Below are 18,817 nucleotides of genomic sequence, written 5' to 3'. Positions count from 1 at the left end.
CAGTCGATGTTTGGAAAATCCTCTACCATAACTACCCTATTATTCTTACAGATAGCTGAGACCACCTTACAAGTTTGTTTCTCAATTTCCCTCTGATTATTGGGGGGGGTCTATAATACAATCCCAACAAGGTGATCATCCCTTTCTTATTTCTCAGTTCTACCCAAATAACTTCCCTGGATGTATTTCCGGGAATATCCTCCCTCAGCACAGCTATCCCTTATCAAAAATGCCACTCCCCCTCCTCTCTTGCCTTCCTTTCTATCCCTCCTGTAGCATTTGTATCCTGGAACATTAAGCTTCCAGTCCTGCCCATCCCTGAGCCATGTTTCCTTAAATGCTATGATATCCCAGTCCCATGTTCCTAACCATGCCCTGAGTTCATCTGCCTTCCCTGTTAGGCCCCTTGCATTGAAATAAATGCAGTTTAATTTATTAGTCCTACCTTGTCCCTGCCTGCCCTGACTGTTTGACTCATTTCTGTTCTCAGCTGTATCCATCTCAGATCGATCGCTTTCCTCACTATCTCTTTTGGTTCCCCCCCCCTTACTAGTGTAAATCCTCCCAAGCAGTTCTAGCAAATCTCCCTGCCAGTATATTAGTCCCCTTCCAAATTAGGTGCAAGCTGTCCTTCTTGTACAGGTCACTTCTATCCCAAAAAAATTCCAATGATCCAAAAATGTGAATCCTTCTCCCATACACCAGCTCCTCAGCCATGCATTCATCTGCTCTATCTTCCTATCCCTGCCCTCATTAGCTCGTAGCACTGGGAGTAATCCAGATATTACTCTCCTTGAGGACTTCCTTTTTAAAATTCGAGCCAACTCTCTCTAATCTCCCTTCAGAGTCTCAACCTTTTCCCTTCCAATGTCGTTGGTTCCAATGTGGACAATGACCTCCTGCTGGCCCCTCTCCTCCGTGAGAACATTCTGCACCCTCTCCGAGACATCCTTGATCCTGGCATGAAGGAAACAACACAACATTCTGCTTTTTCTCTGATGGCTACAGACTCGTCTGTCTGTACCTCAGACTAGAAAATCTCCTAACACAATTGATCTCTTGGAAGGCGACATACCCCTCGTTGCATTAGAGCCAGTCTCAATACCAGAAACTTGGCTGTTCGTGCTATGTTCCCCTGAGAATCCATCACCCCCTACATTTTCCAAAACGGCATACTGGTTTGAAATGGGTATATCCACAAAAGACTCCTGCCCTAGGCGCCAACCTCTCTTACCCTTCCTGGAGTTAACCCATCCATGTGACTGTATCTGAGACTTTCCCCCCCCTTCCTATAACTGCCATCCATCACACACTGTTGCAAATTCCTCATCGCTTCTATCTGTCTCTCCAACCGATCCACTCGATCTGATAAGATTCGCATCCAACTACATTTATGGCAGATATAATCCGTAGTAACCCTTAAACTCTCTTTAAACTTCCACATCTGACAAGAAGTACATATCACTGCAAAGGCCATTTTTGCTCATTCACAATCTACAGACCCAGAAAATAACATTTTCTTATTCCTCTACAAATACTACCCCAGGTTAAATTAATAGCTATGGCTTATATTTTAAGTTTAATCAAGAAACTTATCTCCAAAAACATATAATCAAGAAAGAATCCACTATACTCTCTACTGAAGCCTTTCTCTGGGACAGAATTAAAACAACAATTAATTTATCTGATTCTGTTCTGTGAACTTTGCCCAACAGTTCCTCCAAAATTAGTTATGAGTTTCACTGTTTGTTAATTTTCCCAGATGGACTCCGATGTCCAGCGATACACGAATTCAAACAGCAAAGGCGGTAACTATGCAGGTTCTCTCTCTCTCCTGCACTGTCCTCACCATGTGCTTCCTTTGTCTGCTCTTCTCCCTTTTAAACTGTTGTTTTGACTTTTTTTTCCCCAAAGTTCCAAAACAGTGAAACAGCATATAAAACAGTAATTGCTGCTCCTGAATTCGAGGAAATCACCTCCAACACCTAAAATACCTCAAAAAAAAAGGAGCAGCTCTTACAGCCAGAAACGTTTCCCGTCCTCCATCTTGGATTACCCAGAATCCTCTTTTAGAATCGGCATGTTGGTTTCAGTTTTTTCATATGTAAATTACAGAACTTCCTTAAAGTTCATTTGAGAATATAACTTTAACAATTGGTGCCATGCTGGCCTAGAAAATGCATTGAAGGTGTGAGGTGCACTATGTGAGGCTGTCTGTGCCCCAGTGATTCTCATATAAAAAAAGGGATTTAAAGAATCTTTCATGGATTCCTGTAGTTTTTGAGCAAAATAAGATGTAATTCTGCAAATACAAATGCACCCCACAAGCATGTGTGTGTGTGAGAGCATGAGGGTGTATGATTGTCTGTGAGACAGTGTGTGTGTGAAAGTGTAAAGGGTCTAAGTCTGTGAGAGTGTGCGTATGAGTGTGTGGGAGCGTATGATTAAGCGTATGAGAGACAGTTTGTGTATGACAGAGGGTCTGGTGACGGTATGGGTATGTAGGAGTGTCTCAGTATGTAGTGCAGTGGGGTTACCTATATAGTGTGACATGAACCCAAGGTCCCAGTTGAGGCCAGCCCCATGGGGACTGAACTTGGCTATCAGCCTCTGCTCAGCCACTTTGCATTGTTGCCTGTCCTGAAGTCCGCCTTGGAGGATGGTCACCTGAAGCTCCAAGGCCGAATGTCCCAGACAGCTGAAGTGTTCTCCAACTGGGAGGGAACATCCCTGTCTGTTGATTGTTGTGCAGTGTCCACTCATCCGTTGCTGTGGCATGGTGGGAAGTACTCATGTGACTTGGCCAACGTTGTCCACTGCAGGTAAGGATGCCCTGAGGCATGGTATATTGGTGAGACTAAACAGAGGCTACGGCAGAGGCCCAGTCACCTTTGGGTGACCGTACTCCAAGGAAGACTTCGGGACAGGCAACAACACAAAGTGGCCGAGCAGAGGCTGATAGCCAAGTTTGATACCAGTGGGGATGGCCTCAACCAGGACCTTGGGTTCATGTCACACTACAGGCGACCCCACTGCACCACACACACACACACTCCTACAGACCCATACATTCATGCAGATCATCTTCATACACAAGCTCTCTCTCATATGCTCACACATACATTCTTACACGCACCCTCTCATAGACTTATGTCCCTTTAGACACTCACAGACATTCATACTCCGCTCTCGTGCACACATGCACGCGCACACACACAGACACATATGTTTGCGGGGTGAACTTATATTTGCAGAATTACATTTTGTTTTGCTCAACAACTGCATGAATCCATGTAAGATTCTGTAAATCCCTTTTTTAGATTAGAATCAATCTGAACAACACAGACAGCCTCACTCAGGGCACCTGACACCTTCAGTGCATTATCTGGGCCAATATGGCACCTATTGTTAAAGTTCATTTGAGAATGTAACTTTAAAAAAAGGTTTTGGGATTTACATATAAAAGAACTGAAAGCAACATGCCCATTCTTACTAACAATCCAGGTCTTTTTCAATATATAATTTCAGTTACATCACACTGTAAACTTTTGCTATAAATTCTGCGTCCTACGATTTTATACTCCACAACCACCTGATAAAGGAGCATGGCTCCGAAAGCTAGTGCTTCCAAATAAACCCGTTGGGTTTACGAACTATAGCCTGGTGTTGTGTGATTTTTAACAGTTGTCAGATAAACCCAACTGGTTCATTAGTGACCTTCAGGAAAGGGAATCTGAAACATGCAGCTGGCCTAGCCTAGTTATCTAGTTTAACACTACAAACATGGTTTGCATCACCTTCAGTCCCAACTACAGACAACTAAACACATTCAGCCTTGCTAGTGCCACCCACTGTCTCAAGATCAAATTAAAAATCAATATTGCTCTGAAGCATTAAATTCCTCAATGTTCCTCAATGTGTAATCACCAATCCAGACATTGTGGGATCCTGAGAACCTGAACTGCGGAGACGTGGAGGATAGTTAAAGTATAGCTTAGAATAAAGAATGGATTTGGTTACAAATCATATTATGCAATTCAACAAAAAAAAAGTCACCATAGTCCTACCTGACTATTAAGTAATAAACGGCAGCTGTCTCATTCGAAAGAGACACTAGTAGTGGTTTAACTTGAGGGTCATGATGCCTCATGCAAGGGAAGAGGTTGAGATAGTCAGTCCTTCATGGTAACCTCAGCCAGTGTGGTAATTAAATCCATGCTGTTGGTATCACTTTGCATCAAGAAACATTCATCCAACCAACTGAACTAACTGACCCCTCAGCACTAAGGAACACAGATAAGAATAGGCACAGGCCCAAATCATGGGAGGAGTCCAAATAAAGATGCATTTAAACTATTCTCTTTCCAAATCACTACCAAAGGGACAAATTAGATTAGGTTAGATTAGATTACTTACAGTGTGGAAACAGGCCCTTCGGCCCAACAAGTCCACACCGAACCGCCGAAGCGAAACCCACCCAGACCCATTCCCCTACATTTACCCATTCACCTAACCTCCTGAAGAAGGGCTCATGCCCGAAACATCGATTCTCCTGCTCTTTAGATGCTGCCTGACCTGCTGCGCTTTTCCAGCAACATATTTTCAGCCCATTCACCTAACACTACAGGCAATTTAGCATGGCCAATTCACCTAACCTACACATTTTGTTTTGGACTGGGGGAGGAAACTGGAGCACCCAGAGGAAATCCACACAGACACGGGGAGAATGTGCAAATTCCACACAGAGAGTTGTCTGAGGCGGGAATTGAACCAGTCTCTGGCGCTGTGAGGCAGCAGCGCTAACCACTGTGCCACCGATCTGACCAGCCTTATTAGTTTCAGCACTCCAGAAGTAATATTTCTGCTTCATTTATTAAAAAATCATATGTCAAAATATCAATGCAGACACCTGCATACAGTAATTACTGGAAATCTAACACTGAAGTGGTTTTTCAATTATATTTAAGACTGTCCATGTCAGAAGCCTGGGTGTGAATTAGCCTCTTCAACTTTCCATTCAACAACACCAAAAGGTAGTGATATCTGCCCATTTCTTGACTTAAACAATTGCTGTAAATGAGACACCTTAAAGTAACATGGCCATTCATGGTTGGAGAAGAAACAAAATGAAGAGAAAGTCTCCTTCTGGACTTCTCCAATTTTAGCTGATCACAGCAGCAATCACTTTCTAATAGAACTGATCTTCTAAGAGCAGATGAGTGCAGACAAGAAAAGTTACACTCAATTGGGTGCATCAAATACGTGAATCAGCTGTAACTGCAGTAACATTCCTGACTCCTGAAACAACTGTTCTACTTGGAATTCAAACATTGAGTAAAGGATTACTATGGAGGGGAAAATTAGATTGTGACGGAAAGCAACCTAAAAATGCATAAACAAATAGTGAGAGTTTCTAGATATTTAAGAGAGAAGAGTCTGGGTAATTAATGATGGAAAATTGGAAAATGGCAAATTAACTCAGTCTTAGATATAAAAGGTACGTTAAGGTCACATTCCTACCGGACTATAGGGTTGCTCTCTTATCAAAGAGATGCAACTGATAGTGGTTTAACTTGAGGGTCACCATGTCTCAAGCGAGGAGCGAAATTGAGTAGGTGCATCCTTCATAACTTCAGCAGGCATGGGAATTGAACCCATGTTGTTAGCTGCATTGCAAACCAGCTCTCCAGCCAACTGAGCTAACTAAAGCTGTGAATGTCATCTCCAAAACAAAGAGCAGCTAACTGGACATGATTGGAAGGGAGGAACTCAAGAAAATTATAGTCACTAGCAAATTGAACCTGTAGGCAGACTAGATCCCAGATCCTGAAGAGCTTCATTCTAGGGTCCTCAAAGAAGTTGCTTGCAAGACAGTTTATAGATTTGGTTTTGATTTATTAAATTTCCCGAGTTTTGGGGAAGATTGGAAAACAGGACATGTAAATCCTTTAATCAAATAGAGACAGAGGAAGAAATCAGGAAACTACAGGCCAGTTAATTTAACACAGATATTATTAAAGACACTACAGCTGGTTACTTAGAAAGTTCAAGGTAGTCAGGCAGGATAAACGTAGATTTGAGTAAAATCATGTTTCACCAATTTTATTGGAGTTCTTTGAGGAAGTGACATACACTGTGGGAAAAAGGGCACCGAGTGGATGTTGTAAAAGCCATCTTTTTATTTTACTTGATTTTTGTATTGTGGACTGAACTGGAAAAAGACTGCTTTATAACAGACTGAGGAAGGAATTGCTGTACATTTTTAAAAAAACAAATTATTGAAACTCGTTGTAAATCATGTTTATACCATTAATTTGCAAGTGGTAGAGGAAGGGGGTAGAAGATGGCCAGCTCCAGAAGTTTGTGTACAAAGTGAGGTATGGATGGTGTTGCAGGAATTTCCAAGGTCTGACAACAGCCCCACTATCCTCTAACTGTAATCCACGGAGAGTGACCTGACGAAGATATTTAAAATATTAAAATGGTTTTTATTAGTTAGCTATAGCTAAGGATTCCAGAGAATCTAAAAATAATATGCTGGAGACCCAGAAATTATGATTATAGAGGCAATTACACCCTTAGATTCAGTGACAAAAAATTTACATAAACCAAATCAGGGGTGTACAGTTTTCTAAAGTGCATCATTACTATTGCTTAGATTTACATCATGCATAGAGTGGAAGCACAATTAATATATCACTACATCGATACTTCTATCTAATTATTTTTGAATTCTTTCAGCCCCTGCTTTTTAGCTGGTGGTTTACCCACTAGACAAATTGTGTGTTCAGGATACCTTTGTGATCCTTTGGGTGATGAGGCCACCAGACCTTAGAAGGCATCCTAACCTTCCCTGCTGTAAATACCAGAATCTATCTTTTCCTCATCCTTCTTTGGTACAGGCACCTTTGGTATATAGTGAAGAGTGTTCATAATATTAGTAATTTTTCATTGTTGATAGCACACCAATGCTACCTATATATAATATTCCTACGCCAACAGTTTGACAAGTGATTTATGGAGTTGTGACCAGCTGTAGATGCCAAAGACCAGCTGCCAGACAGCTATCCATTTGGCTCTGCGGCTTGTGGATGGGAACAATACACGCAGAAGCCTTCAGAAAGGGGAGTGTCTCTATCCAGAAAGATACCCAAAGCCTGAAGAAAGCCAGTTATTTTCTCTCACCAGTTACTATAAGTTGCTGCTTTTAAACAATAAGTCAGAGACTTATAATTTATATTTCTCCATTCTCATTCGGACACTGGTTGATTTGAGCCTCCTGTAAAAACAGTGAAAGAACCTGAAGGAAAAGTCAGAGAACCACATGGTTTGGGAATCAAAAACAAACACCCCCATTGAATCCTGAGGCATGGCAACACCGATCTGCTTCTTCACTGTCCTTTTTTTTTCCCCTAATCATAACACAGTTTTTTTTGTGTCTGTCTCTTCGTGTACTTGGGAGGGTGAATTTAGAACAGGGCTAGTCGTAGAATTATATATTGGCAGTTCACTGTTGCTTACCTGTGGTTAGAATTGTAATAAAGAGTTATATTTCTTAAGTACAGAAGCTAATCCACATTTTCTGTTACCCTGGGTCAATCCGACAGGCAAAGTGGAGACTTATTGTACTTTGATAATTTTTTTTTAAAACTTTTGTGATAACTCCAGGAATAGCAGGGCTTGATTTCCAATGTTATACCACAGTAAAGTATGACAATGTATTGCACTTAGAATTCCAGAAGGTAATTCAATTGGGCGGCACGGTGGCACAGCGGTTAGCACTGCTACCTCACAGTGCCAGAGACCTGGGTTCAATTCCCGCCTCAGGCGACTGACTGTGTGGAGTTTGCACATTCTCCCCATGTCTGCGTGGGTTTCCTCCCACAGTCCAAAAATGTGAAGGTTAAGTGAATTCGCCATGCTAAATTGCCCGTTGCGTTAGGTGAAAGGATAAGTGTAGGGGAATGGATCTGGGTGGGTTGCGCTTCGGTGGTTCGGTGTGGACTTGTTGACCCAAAAGATCTGTTTCCACACTGTAAGTAATCTAATCTAATCTGATCTGATAAGGTACCATATGAAAGATTGTTATGGAAAATAAATGCTCATGGTGTAAGGGATAATATATTAGCATGGAAAGAAGACTGGCTGGTATACATAAGTGGATTTTTATCTGCTTGGAAATAAATGGTGTGCACAGGGAATAGTTCTGGGTTCTCAACGTTTTACTATTTATATCAAGGACTTGAATGAAGGGATCAAAGGTAATGGCAGCTAAATTTGCTGATGGCACAAAGTTTGATAGGAAAGTGAGTTGTGCTGAGGACATAAGAAGACTGCTTAGGGATATAGACAGGTTAAGTGAGTAGGCAAAAATCAGGCAAGTAAAGTATCATGTGGGAAAATGTTCACTTTAGCAGGAAGAATAACAAAGATGCATATCCAAATGATGAGACTAGAGAGCTTGGAGATGCAAAGGGATGCACGAATCAAAAAGGATAGTATGTGGGTGGATCAAGCAATTATGTTATAATTTACTGCAAGGGGTATGCAGTATACGTGGACGTCCGAAACATGTTTGATAAAGTATCACACTGCAGAGATGTATGGCTAGTCATGGGTCATGAAATAAAGGGACAGTAGCAAAATAGATGCAAAATTGGCTGAGGCAATATGGATTCAAAATTGGAAACAGAGTAATTATAAATGAATATTTCAGGCTGGAAGAAGGTTTATAATGGATTTTGCCAGAGATGCTTTTCCTGTTATAGACAAATGATCTGGATCTAACTACAGTGAAGGAACGGCAATATTTTTCAAGTCAGGAAGGTGACCATCTTATTCATATAGTGAATCCAGCTGAATGTCTGGTTAATGGATGTTGACAGTGGGGGATTCAGTGATGGCAACACCATTGAATATCAAGAGTAGTGGTTAGATTTTTTTTTACTTGAGATGGTCATTGCCTGGCATTTATATGGCACAAATTTTACTTTCCATGTGTTAGTCTAAGCCTGGATATTGTCCAGACCTTGTTGCATTTAACCATAAACTGCTTCAGTACCTGAGAAGTCACGAATGGTTACGAACATTGTGCAAGCACAGTGCGGTACAGCAACTGCTCTTCCCAGGATCACAAGAAATTATAGAGAGCCGTGAACACAGACCAGTCCATCAAGCAAACCAGCTTTCCATCATTGACTCCATCTATACTTTCTGCTGCATCACAAAAGCAACCAACATAATCAAAGACTTCTTGGTAATACTCTCTTCAACCCTCTTCTGTTGAGTAGAAGATATAAAAATTTGATTACACATGCCAACAGATTCAAGACCAGCTTCTTCCCTATCATCAGACATTTGAACATTGTTAACATTGATCTCTCCCTCTCTCTCTCTCTCACTGCACCTTCTCTGTGGTTATAACACTATCCTGCAGCCTGTTCTGCTACCCTGTTGCACTGTGTGTGGTACAATCCACTGTAGAGTATGCAAAACAACACTTTTCACTGCATCTCAGTCCATGTGACAACAATAAATCAAATCAATCATTAGTGTACATCCCCAATTCTGACCTTATGGAGGAGGGAAGGTCATTGGTGAAGCAGCTAAAGATGGTTTGGCCTAGGACACTTCCCCTGCAAACTTCCAGCACAGATGGTGACCAAGCACTATATGGCTGACCAGGGGAGGTCAGTGGCATCAGGAGGCAGTTTTGTTACGTTGCTAAACTGGGGTGTTCCCAACAACCTCCACTGTCAGATACTGGACAGAACCTGAACACATTAGTTGGCAGATCAACAAACAAACACTCAAAATCTATTCTAATATGTTTCAAAAATGTCCTCATCTTTTAAATATCTAGAACAGAAGTGGTGATAAAAGGATACGGTTTCCTTGTCACAGTTTAGGATTTTCTAAAGAAGATCATGATAATTCCATAAAATGTTTTGGCTACCTTGACTGCACTCGAGAGATGTTATGTGTAGATTAACCTACAGAGTCTTACAGTTCACAAAGCCACCTTTCATCAAACCACACAATCGGTTTCACATCCTCAAGACATCATTCAGTCTGTCAAAGCAGTTGGTACATGAAGCATTTCAGGTGATTCATAGGAGGGCCAGTTATCAGATCTCAGCAGACCGTGTGGTCAATAGTCACCCGCACAATATATAATTATTTAAACAAATAGACATTCCATCTTAACATCAGAATGATTCATAGCTACTTCCTCGATGAGTCAGCAAGGCAAAGTAGTTGAGTCATAGAGAAAGCAAAATAGGTCCAAGTTTGGATCCACACTGAAATTGCTGAAGTAGGTTAGCAGGTCAGTCTTATGATGACGATGACAGGGGATAAAAGTTTTCAACTAATGGATTGGTCAAAAGGCTTTTTCAATCTTGTGTATATCTAAAAGACTGATCTGCGTACTCATCACAGCTTTAGGGACTACTTGGCCTCATCATCTTCCTCCATAAATTCACCCCCCATTATTTCTTGAGAAAATAAGTCAGTTAACTATTCCTATGTCTCTGTCAAAGAGGTAAATGGCCCTGAGATGAATCAACTTTGCAATTATCCTTCTCACAGGGAATAAAGGGACAAAGAGGAAGGAGGAAAGCGAGGAAAAAAGGACGAAGAAGGAAACTGTAAAAAACTTCATTTTCCTCCACCTAGCTCCTGTCTCTCTCTCTTTTTCTCTCCACCCTTCCTCTCCAGTACACTAACTCACATAGAGAAAAGCTAGCTCAACTCTTATCATCATTGAACAGCTGGGGTGTTTATGGACTTGTGCCTTTCCATTGGGCAATGGTCAAATCCAAGTTAAAACAGTCTCGTTCAATGATCAGACACTGCTGAGTTTAATCAAACATTCATCCCGAGAGCTACTTCCTCAAAATATTATTCCAGCCACAAGTTAATGGTCTCATTTAATAAAAAGTAACTTTCAAACACTTTTAAAGGCAAAAAGAAATGTCAAAATAATACCAATACAGGCTGAAGTTGTCAGCATTCAGAGCAAACAAGGCACTGCTGACCATATGAGCTGAAGACTCGGGAGCCATCTTGGTCAGTTCACTCAGGAATACTACCAACTTATTCTTCACTGCATTACAGCAGGGATTGTTGGCTTGGATTGAACAAGATTGGCTTTGGGAAATCTGCCCTGATTAGAAATTTAATAAAGGCACAGCTGCCAGCTGCACAATAGAAAGTGAATCAGTCCCCAGAAAAGTTATTATGCCCATCAGGTCAAGACAGGTCACTCTCTCAAAGTACTCTCACCTTGATCTGCTCCAGTACATTAGCAAGTGAAGAACAAAGTGAGACAATTCATTCTCTCCACCAGCCATGAGATATATTTGTGTGTTTATAGCTGCAGTTGCTGAAATCCTAGCCAGCTGTTCATCCTCATAAATTTGCACTCATCTTAAACTCTGCTGCCTGTATCTTAATACAAAACATTCCATTCACCCACCATATAAGACAACCAACATTAATCACTTGGCCAAACATTATCTTAAAATACCCATCCTTGTTGTCAAATCCCATCATGGCTTTGCTAACTCTCTAAGATATCTCTGTGCTCCAGTTCAGGTCTCTTGCATAACCCCAATTTTAATCATTCCCTCCTTAAAACCTATTTACTTTCTTCTTCTCTTCCTTCCAAGTTTTTTAGTCAACTATTCATGTTGTGTTGAGTCTTTTGGTCAGTAAATCTTTAAGAGACATGCTCATGGCATCATCACTATGTCACAGCACGTGAACCTTACGCAGTGTAGAGATGTCAGACTCCATCTTAAGTTGTATCACTTGAAACATGACATGCTACTAGAAGCATGACCTCCTGCTCGTACCCGCTTAACTTTATCCCAAATATTGATTTGCTCATGAAAGTGATGTCTGTACATAAAACCCAGCTGTAACATCTGTTGGATCGTTCAATATAATGTTATCTACACCTCATTTATGTTACAAGGGATAACATAGGCATTGCTACATTAGTTAATGTATCCTACTGGTGACAAATCCTAAAGCATGGTCAGTAGCTCTAGCTATCTACAACATTTTCCAAGATCTCAGTGGTAGATATTTGGGAAAACAAACTGAAGCCCAACAGTGCAACAGCTTTGGACCATTTTTTGGACAGAAAAATGGTCAGTTTTTCACCTTTTAAGTAGAGTCAGTTTCTGAGTACAGACAGCTGTAGAGATTTGTAGATTAATCACAAAAAAGAAGCTAATTTATTTTTGTTGGAACTTAAGTATTTGAGACAAGAAATTTTTAAAAGTTGTGTCAACCTAAAAAATAAAAGCTGCAATCCACTTTTGAGCCAACACAGTGCGTACATGACTGACAGCTGAAAGCCAAGTATACAGTGTTCTCGAGATGGATACAAAAGTAACACTCTCTCAGATCAGACAGTTGCAGAGTCTGTTATTACTGAAATTCTTATTTTCCACTGACAAAAATACAAGCGCTTTTAAAAAAGGTCCAATATTTCTTTTAAGACTAAATAATGAAAAGGCAGCACCCTCAATATAAGACAGACATCCAGTGACACCCTTACTGAACTTCACCTATTCAAACATATGCAATTCTATTTTATATACGATCCAGGAAAGAGTTCCAAACACATTGCTAGACATCAACATGGGGGGGCTTGACAAATTACCAGGTTTAGTTTGTCCATGGAAAACCAGAAATATCCAGAAAAACTCTGGAAAATTTTCAAAGATTGGCTCAAAGAAAGAAATAATTTCAGGCCCCAACTCATGTCATAAAGACATGAGACCTTTCAGAGAGGAATTATCAGAGAGGCCCATTCAATTAGTGATTACCTCTATACCGTTTAAATCCTTTAGGAAGGATCTTTTGGGCAAGAAAAAGGGTCATAATATTGACCAAGTATTTGAGGATGGTTGCAACACATATGAAACCACAGTGACAGACCAACAATTACTTGTTTTAGATACAGCTCACATAGCAACTATTGTTGTGGTGAAGAAAATGCACTAAACCAAAAAAGTTTGTAATAGATGTGGTAAAATAAAAGCTGTCCAGCTTTTCACGACATCTGTAAAGCACATGGCACCAAGGCACATTAAGCACATGTGCAGGAAATCTGATTTCAATAGCCCAGCCATAACCCAGAATAAAATAGGTGACCATTAAGGCAGTACACCACCACAGTACCACAATACTGGCAGTAAGGAGAGCGCTAAAAGAAAATACACAAGGACATTGATTAGGCCCAGAGGGCCTAAGCTGACTGAAAGGCAAGTCTCAGTTGATGACTATGCTTTCCAGTGTTAACCTCACGCAATGTTAATCAATGGTATAAGACAACGAGTATTAGGATGACATGTTGGGGAGGTAATGGCCTAGTAGTATTATCACTGGCTGTTAATTCAACAACCTAGGGGAAGGTCTGCAGATCCTGCCACAGTAGATGGCGGAATTTGAATTCGATAAAAGTCTAGAATTAAGATCCACAGCAAAGTGATTGACTCTTAACTCCACGCTAGGCAATTAGGGTTGGGCAATAAACGCTGGCCTGACCAGTGAATTATACATCCTATGAATTAATTAAAAAATAGCTAAATCAACAAAGGACCCTGTTCATGTATTCTGATAGAGGTGTTCTTCAGCAAATGGTGAAACATAGTGTCTCATTGCCTGTACCATCTCCCAGCTTATAAAGGATCACCAACTCTGCGCATTAGCACAATCACACTTTAAATGTTGATACGCAACCTTATCTTGATTTTGTGAAATCTGGTAGATACCAATGGTTCAGCAGCACTCTTGGCGTGTACAGAGTTCGGTATCGTCATAATTCATCAGATTCAATGCTCTACTGTAGCAGAACAGACCACATGTGGCACAATCATATCTGTCAATAATCTCAAACCCGTATCCAGATGGATTTGAAGCGAACGGAAATTTTAAGGGTGATGCAGTATTGCGTCTTTGGGATAATGCAGCCTATTTACTGATCATTCAAGGAATCATGGCATATACTTGAGTGAATTCGCGCACAATTCAAAAGGTCAACCATCTCACAGATTGGCATGGATCTGTCATATAGGTTGTAAAGAAAAATGGCACCATATAACTATACCTAGATCCAAGACTGCTCATTGTTTCACTTAAAAGGTATTCACAAACCATGCTGATGCATTATGATTAGATCCTCAATTTTCCAAAGCAAGGTCCTTATCAAAGTGAAACATTGGTAATGGTTTGTTGATTTATAAGAAGAATCCTAGATCTTTCAATTTACAACAATTTGGATGGTACTTGTTTCTGATAGTTACCATGTGGACTACCAGTCAGCCAAGATATATTCCAGCAGCACACGAACAGGATTAACACGAATGTAGCTGGCAATGTTTGTAAAGCTGACGCCAGTGTGACCATAGGTAAGACAAAAGGCAGAATATGACCACACCCTTCACCTACTGATGACAGCGACACAAACACAAGGACTGGGCTTTCCCAACATGAAGTTCTGCGTCACCAGACAGATTAATTTATTTGGGTCCATTTACTCTGCCCATGGAGTCCATCCCAATCCCAGATTGAGAAGTTAAACAAATACCAATTCTGCAGAACAAAAAGGATCTGTAACATTGCCTTTGATTTTTATATTAGCTCCTGCCATTCACTCCCAACTTCCTGGAAAAGGTATCTCCACGGAGAGATTTAATCCCAAAGCATGCCCACTACATGTGGAAAGATGACCACCAATATGTCTTTGATTCTCTCAAGCAGGTTTCAACAGCAAAATCTTGCCTACTGCAATACTATGACTCCAGAGGGTCACGATTTTTAAAAATAAATGCCCCACAAAAAGCCTAGACCCATGTCTTCTGCAAGCTCAAAATCAATTGCATTTGCTTCAAAAACACCTATGTATCTGCACAAGTCAACCACTCCAATATAAAGCATAAAACATTAGCTCCAGTATTTGATGTGGCAACAATTCCAACAGAAAACAACATATACACCTCCAAACAGATATATGATCACTAGTTCAGGATGAGTTTTCAAACGTCTGAAGAGTTACATTCAAGTTTAAAATGTTAATGTTAATCTTATAAACTATTTCACATGACAACACATGACTAATGAACAACTATCTGTATTTGTTTGGGATAAGTATTTCATTTTTAGAAAAAGGAGAATGCTATGTTATGCCTCACAGTCAGTATATTTTTAAGAAACATGCTCATAACATCATCACTATGTCAGAGATGTGTAAGGTATAAGGATCTCAGATTCCACCATAATTTGAATTACCTGAAGTATGACGCTAATTAGAAGCATGCTCTTCTGCTGTAATAGTTCAACGTTAGCACAATCACAGTCAACGTAATATCAGTATAATAGCCAGATTTAACAGACATCTGTTGGATCTTTCAATACCACATTATCCATGTTTAATTTCATGTTATGAGGGATAACGTAAGGATTACTTCATGAGGTGATACATCTGGAGGTAAAACCCACATTTGTCCAAATATCTCATGTATCAGATTTTGTTCAAAAATGCTCATGTGAAGTCCCTTGGATTATTTTCATGAGGTAAAGGAATTATACAAATGCAAGTAATTATACCACAAATTTTCAGATGTGACAAAATAAATCAATTACAGAAATACAGCTGTATTTAAACCTGAGCACATTTTTACTTAGTTGCCTCTGAAAATGAAATTTGGTCAGTTAACATTCAGTGCAGCCACAAACCTCCAACAATGTAGACAATAAACAATGTGTACGTGACAGGGTTCGCATGACCATTCCTATGTGTGAAATGGTTTCAAGGAACAGTGTCAGTGAGAGAAGCAGAACAAGCAGAGTTGAAGACAACTACTTATCCAGAATACCTTACCCTGGCTAGTCTAATTGTTTGCAAGGTGGAAAGAGATGGACAAGCAATTAATTCACTTTACAGCATAGAGGCATAGGTAAAGTGTGCCCAAGGTCAGGAAAACCATCCACGTCCCTTCAGTCACTGCCAGGCATGAGAAATAGAAATGGTTGAACTGTATAAAAAAGGAATTAAATAAAAATGTGTGGAATGCTTTAGAATTCCAAGAAAAATCGTTGCACTTCCAGCCAGTTGTGTATTTACTTTCTACAGTCCACAAATTATTGGCTCTTTACTTCCCTGAACATCAACCCTCTCCCACTCCAAACTTCCTTCAGCTCTCTCCTGCTTCAATGCCTTGACTAAAGTAGGTCTATGAACAAGAAATTATACAATAACTACCTGAGGTTCCCAATGGAAGTATCCTGTTAATACTTCATAGCAGATTAAGCAACCCTGGAATACAAAGTATTGGACAGGAGCCAAAGTTCCAACAAAATGGCTGCAATCTGCAGTAGATCATATTTATTTATTTTGCCATGTTTCAATTAGGGTCAGGATAAAAATTTCAACAACCAATTGATAGCATTATAACTGGCTAACTCAGTTGGCTGAATGGCTCGTTTAGGATGCACAGTGATGCCAACAGCACGGGTTCAATTCCTGTACCAGCTGAGGTTTCCACAAAGGTCCTGATTTCTCAGCCTTGTCCGAGGAGTGGTGACCCTCAGGTTAAACCCTCAGTCATCTGTTGCTAATGAGAGCACAGCCCTCTGGCAGCTTTACTTAAAAGGTATAGTAAATGTGCTGCCAACACAAGAATTTTGTAGACAGCTTGTAAATTACAACTTCATATCAGTCCATTCACATCCAAATAATACATATCCTAAACAAAACAAAATAAAATAAAACTTACCATCAGCACTTCCTCTAAATGTTTTACCTCAAGCTCTAACTTCTGGAGTTCTGGGAACTGGCCACGATAGTCATCAAGTGTTGAATTTAATGTTATCAGAGCTTCCTCTATCCCTGGGTCCACAGGTTTCACCTTTGCATACTCCGTGGGCCCAGTTTTTGGATCATTTGATTTAGTTTTGTCTTCTGTAGCGGCAGCACTCTGAACCACTGGGACAGCAGCAACAACAGTCTCACCTTCCGGTGTCAGCCTGCACGTATTTTCAGGGGTTTCTGACTTTTCTGGTGGAGCTTCAGATAACTGTGTCTTGTTGACAGTATCCTCAGTTACAGGCTGATCTGCTTCTGCATCTAAGACCTGGGAAGACTCCATTAAGTTTGAAATCGCAATGACCTGGGGTTCTGACTCAGTGCTCGTTGATGCATTCAAGTCCAGTGCAGCATCTATGCTTGCTTCACTAATATGGCTGAGAGTTCGGGAAACTGGCACAGTTCCATTAAAAATTGTATGTTTTAATGTCTCCTGCTCTTCCTCTGCCTCCTCCATTTGCTGTTTGGTGACCTCAGGGCTGGCTGCCTGAGGATCCTCAGTTTGTGCAAATGTTATAGTGATTCTAGGAATCATTCCCTGTATCTCTGGCTGCACCAGTGCTTTCTGAGAATGTCTAACGCTGGTCGACAGCTGTGGGCTGGAAGAACCATCTGAAGAATCAGAGGAGATGGACCAAGCTGCGCCATTCTCCAACTCTTCCTGCCTGCGCAGCATGTTCTATACAAAACAAAAAAAAAGGTACAAGTTACAATCTGCTCAGTAGCCAAAAGCATGACTTCAGCCAACCATCACTTCACAATATCAAACCCCAGATATGGTATCTCGTCTGCAGATGATGTGTAAAATGACTGAAACAGTCCCAAACAGAGTTCAAAGCTGCAGAAAGAGCATCAACATAATTCCAGCAAGTCAGTCACTATTACTGTGCTTTTGTAAAGAAATATTCAACCAGTTAATGAGAAAACAGAACTAAGTCAGGCAAATCAAAGAACAATGCCCCATCTTGCTTTAACTTTACTTCATTAACAGTTTCCACCTCCTGAACATGAAAAGGAAAGGGCAATTCTGAGAGGTCTTGCAGTTAAGCAGCCTTCATTGTAACACTGAGAGCAAAGTAAATTCGGGCAGATTGAAAGTCAGTGATCAAAAACATTAACTGTTTCTTTCTCCATTGATACTGCCTGATCTGCTCAGTGTTTGCCGCATTGTGCTTTCGTTTCACTATAAAAACAGTTTTGTGGCTTTTTATTCTGTGATCAGGTTCCAAAAAGATACGGTCATGTGACAGAAGACTGATTATATTTCAAGGTCACCTTCATGTTTCAGTTATGGTATTTCTTGAATCTTTATAATGACATGGATGCCCCAGCTCTCATGAAGAGGGGACAGAAAATCAGAGTTTCTGTTCTTAACTGAAACTAAGTGACCCTCCCCACTATCTCACACGAGGCTCAAACAGGATGGTTGTCTCTGTGGAATAACCAGCAACATTCAGTCCCTGGACCGTAGGTTTTTAAAATGGGTCCCACCATATCACCAAATCCTTCCATGTCCTCAACCCCTCCTCATCTCTATAACTTGCTCCAGCTCGAAAACATTCTATATTCTTCCAACACTGTCCATCTCTTCTTCATGATGTGAAAGTGCTGGTCTTGAACTGGGGTGGACAAAGTTAAAAATCACACAACACCAGGTTGTAGTTCAACAGATTTATTTGGATGCACTAGCTTTCGGCGCGCTGCTCCTTCATCAGTTAGCTGTGGAACAGGATCCTAAAAAACAGAATTTATAGCAAAACGTAATAGTGTCATGCAGCTGAAATGATATATTGAACAAACCTAGATTTGCTGTTAAAGAATGGGTTGCAGGTTTCAGTTCATTAATATGTAAACCCCAGAACTTCTTTCAAGTCACATTCTCAGGATAACTTTAGGTTTTATAAAAAAGGTGACAACTCAGCTCAGACAATGCCT

The 18,817-nt window shown here is 40.5% G+C and overlaps 1 protein-coding gene across 4 annotated transcripts in view; it reads right to left on the bottom strand.

The window, feature by feature from the left end:
* Positions 1–18,817, bottom strand: part of ripor1 (RHO family interacting cell polarization regulator 1) — a 325,031-nt gene that overhangs the window by 28,990 nt on the left and 277,224 nt on the right. For all 4 annotated transcript variants that reach the window (XM_060838161.1, XM_060838160.1, XM_060838159.1 and 1 more), the window contains one exon: positions 16,794–17,561. In XM_060838161.1, coding sequence (XP_060694144.1) covers positions 16,794–17,561 — 768 coding nt within the window. The remainder of the gene's footprint in view (positions 1–16,793; positions 17,562–18,817) is intronic.

This window comes from Hemiscyllium ocellatum, chromosome 17, assembly GCF_020745735.1.
Source record: "Hemiscyllium ocellatum isolate sHemOce1 chromosome 17, sHemOce1.pat.X.cur, whole genome shotgun sequence".
Lineage (NCBI taxonomy): Eukaryota > Metazoa > Chordata > Chondrichthyes > Orectolobiformes > Hemiscylliidae > Hemiscyllium > Hemiscyllium ocellatum.
Note: the sequence above shows the minus strand (reverse complement) of the source record. Positions and strands in the feature narration are given on the sequence as shown.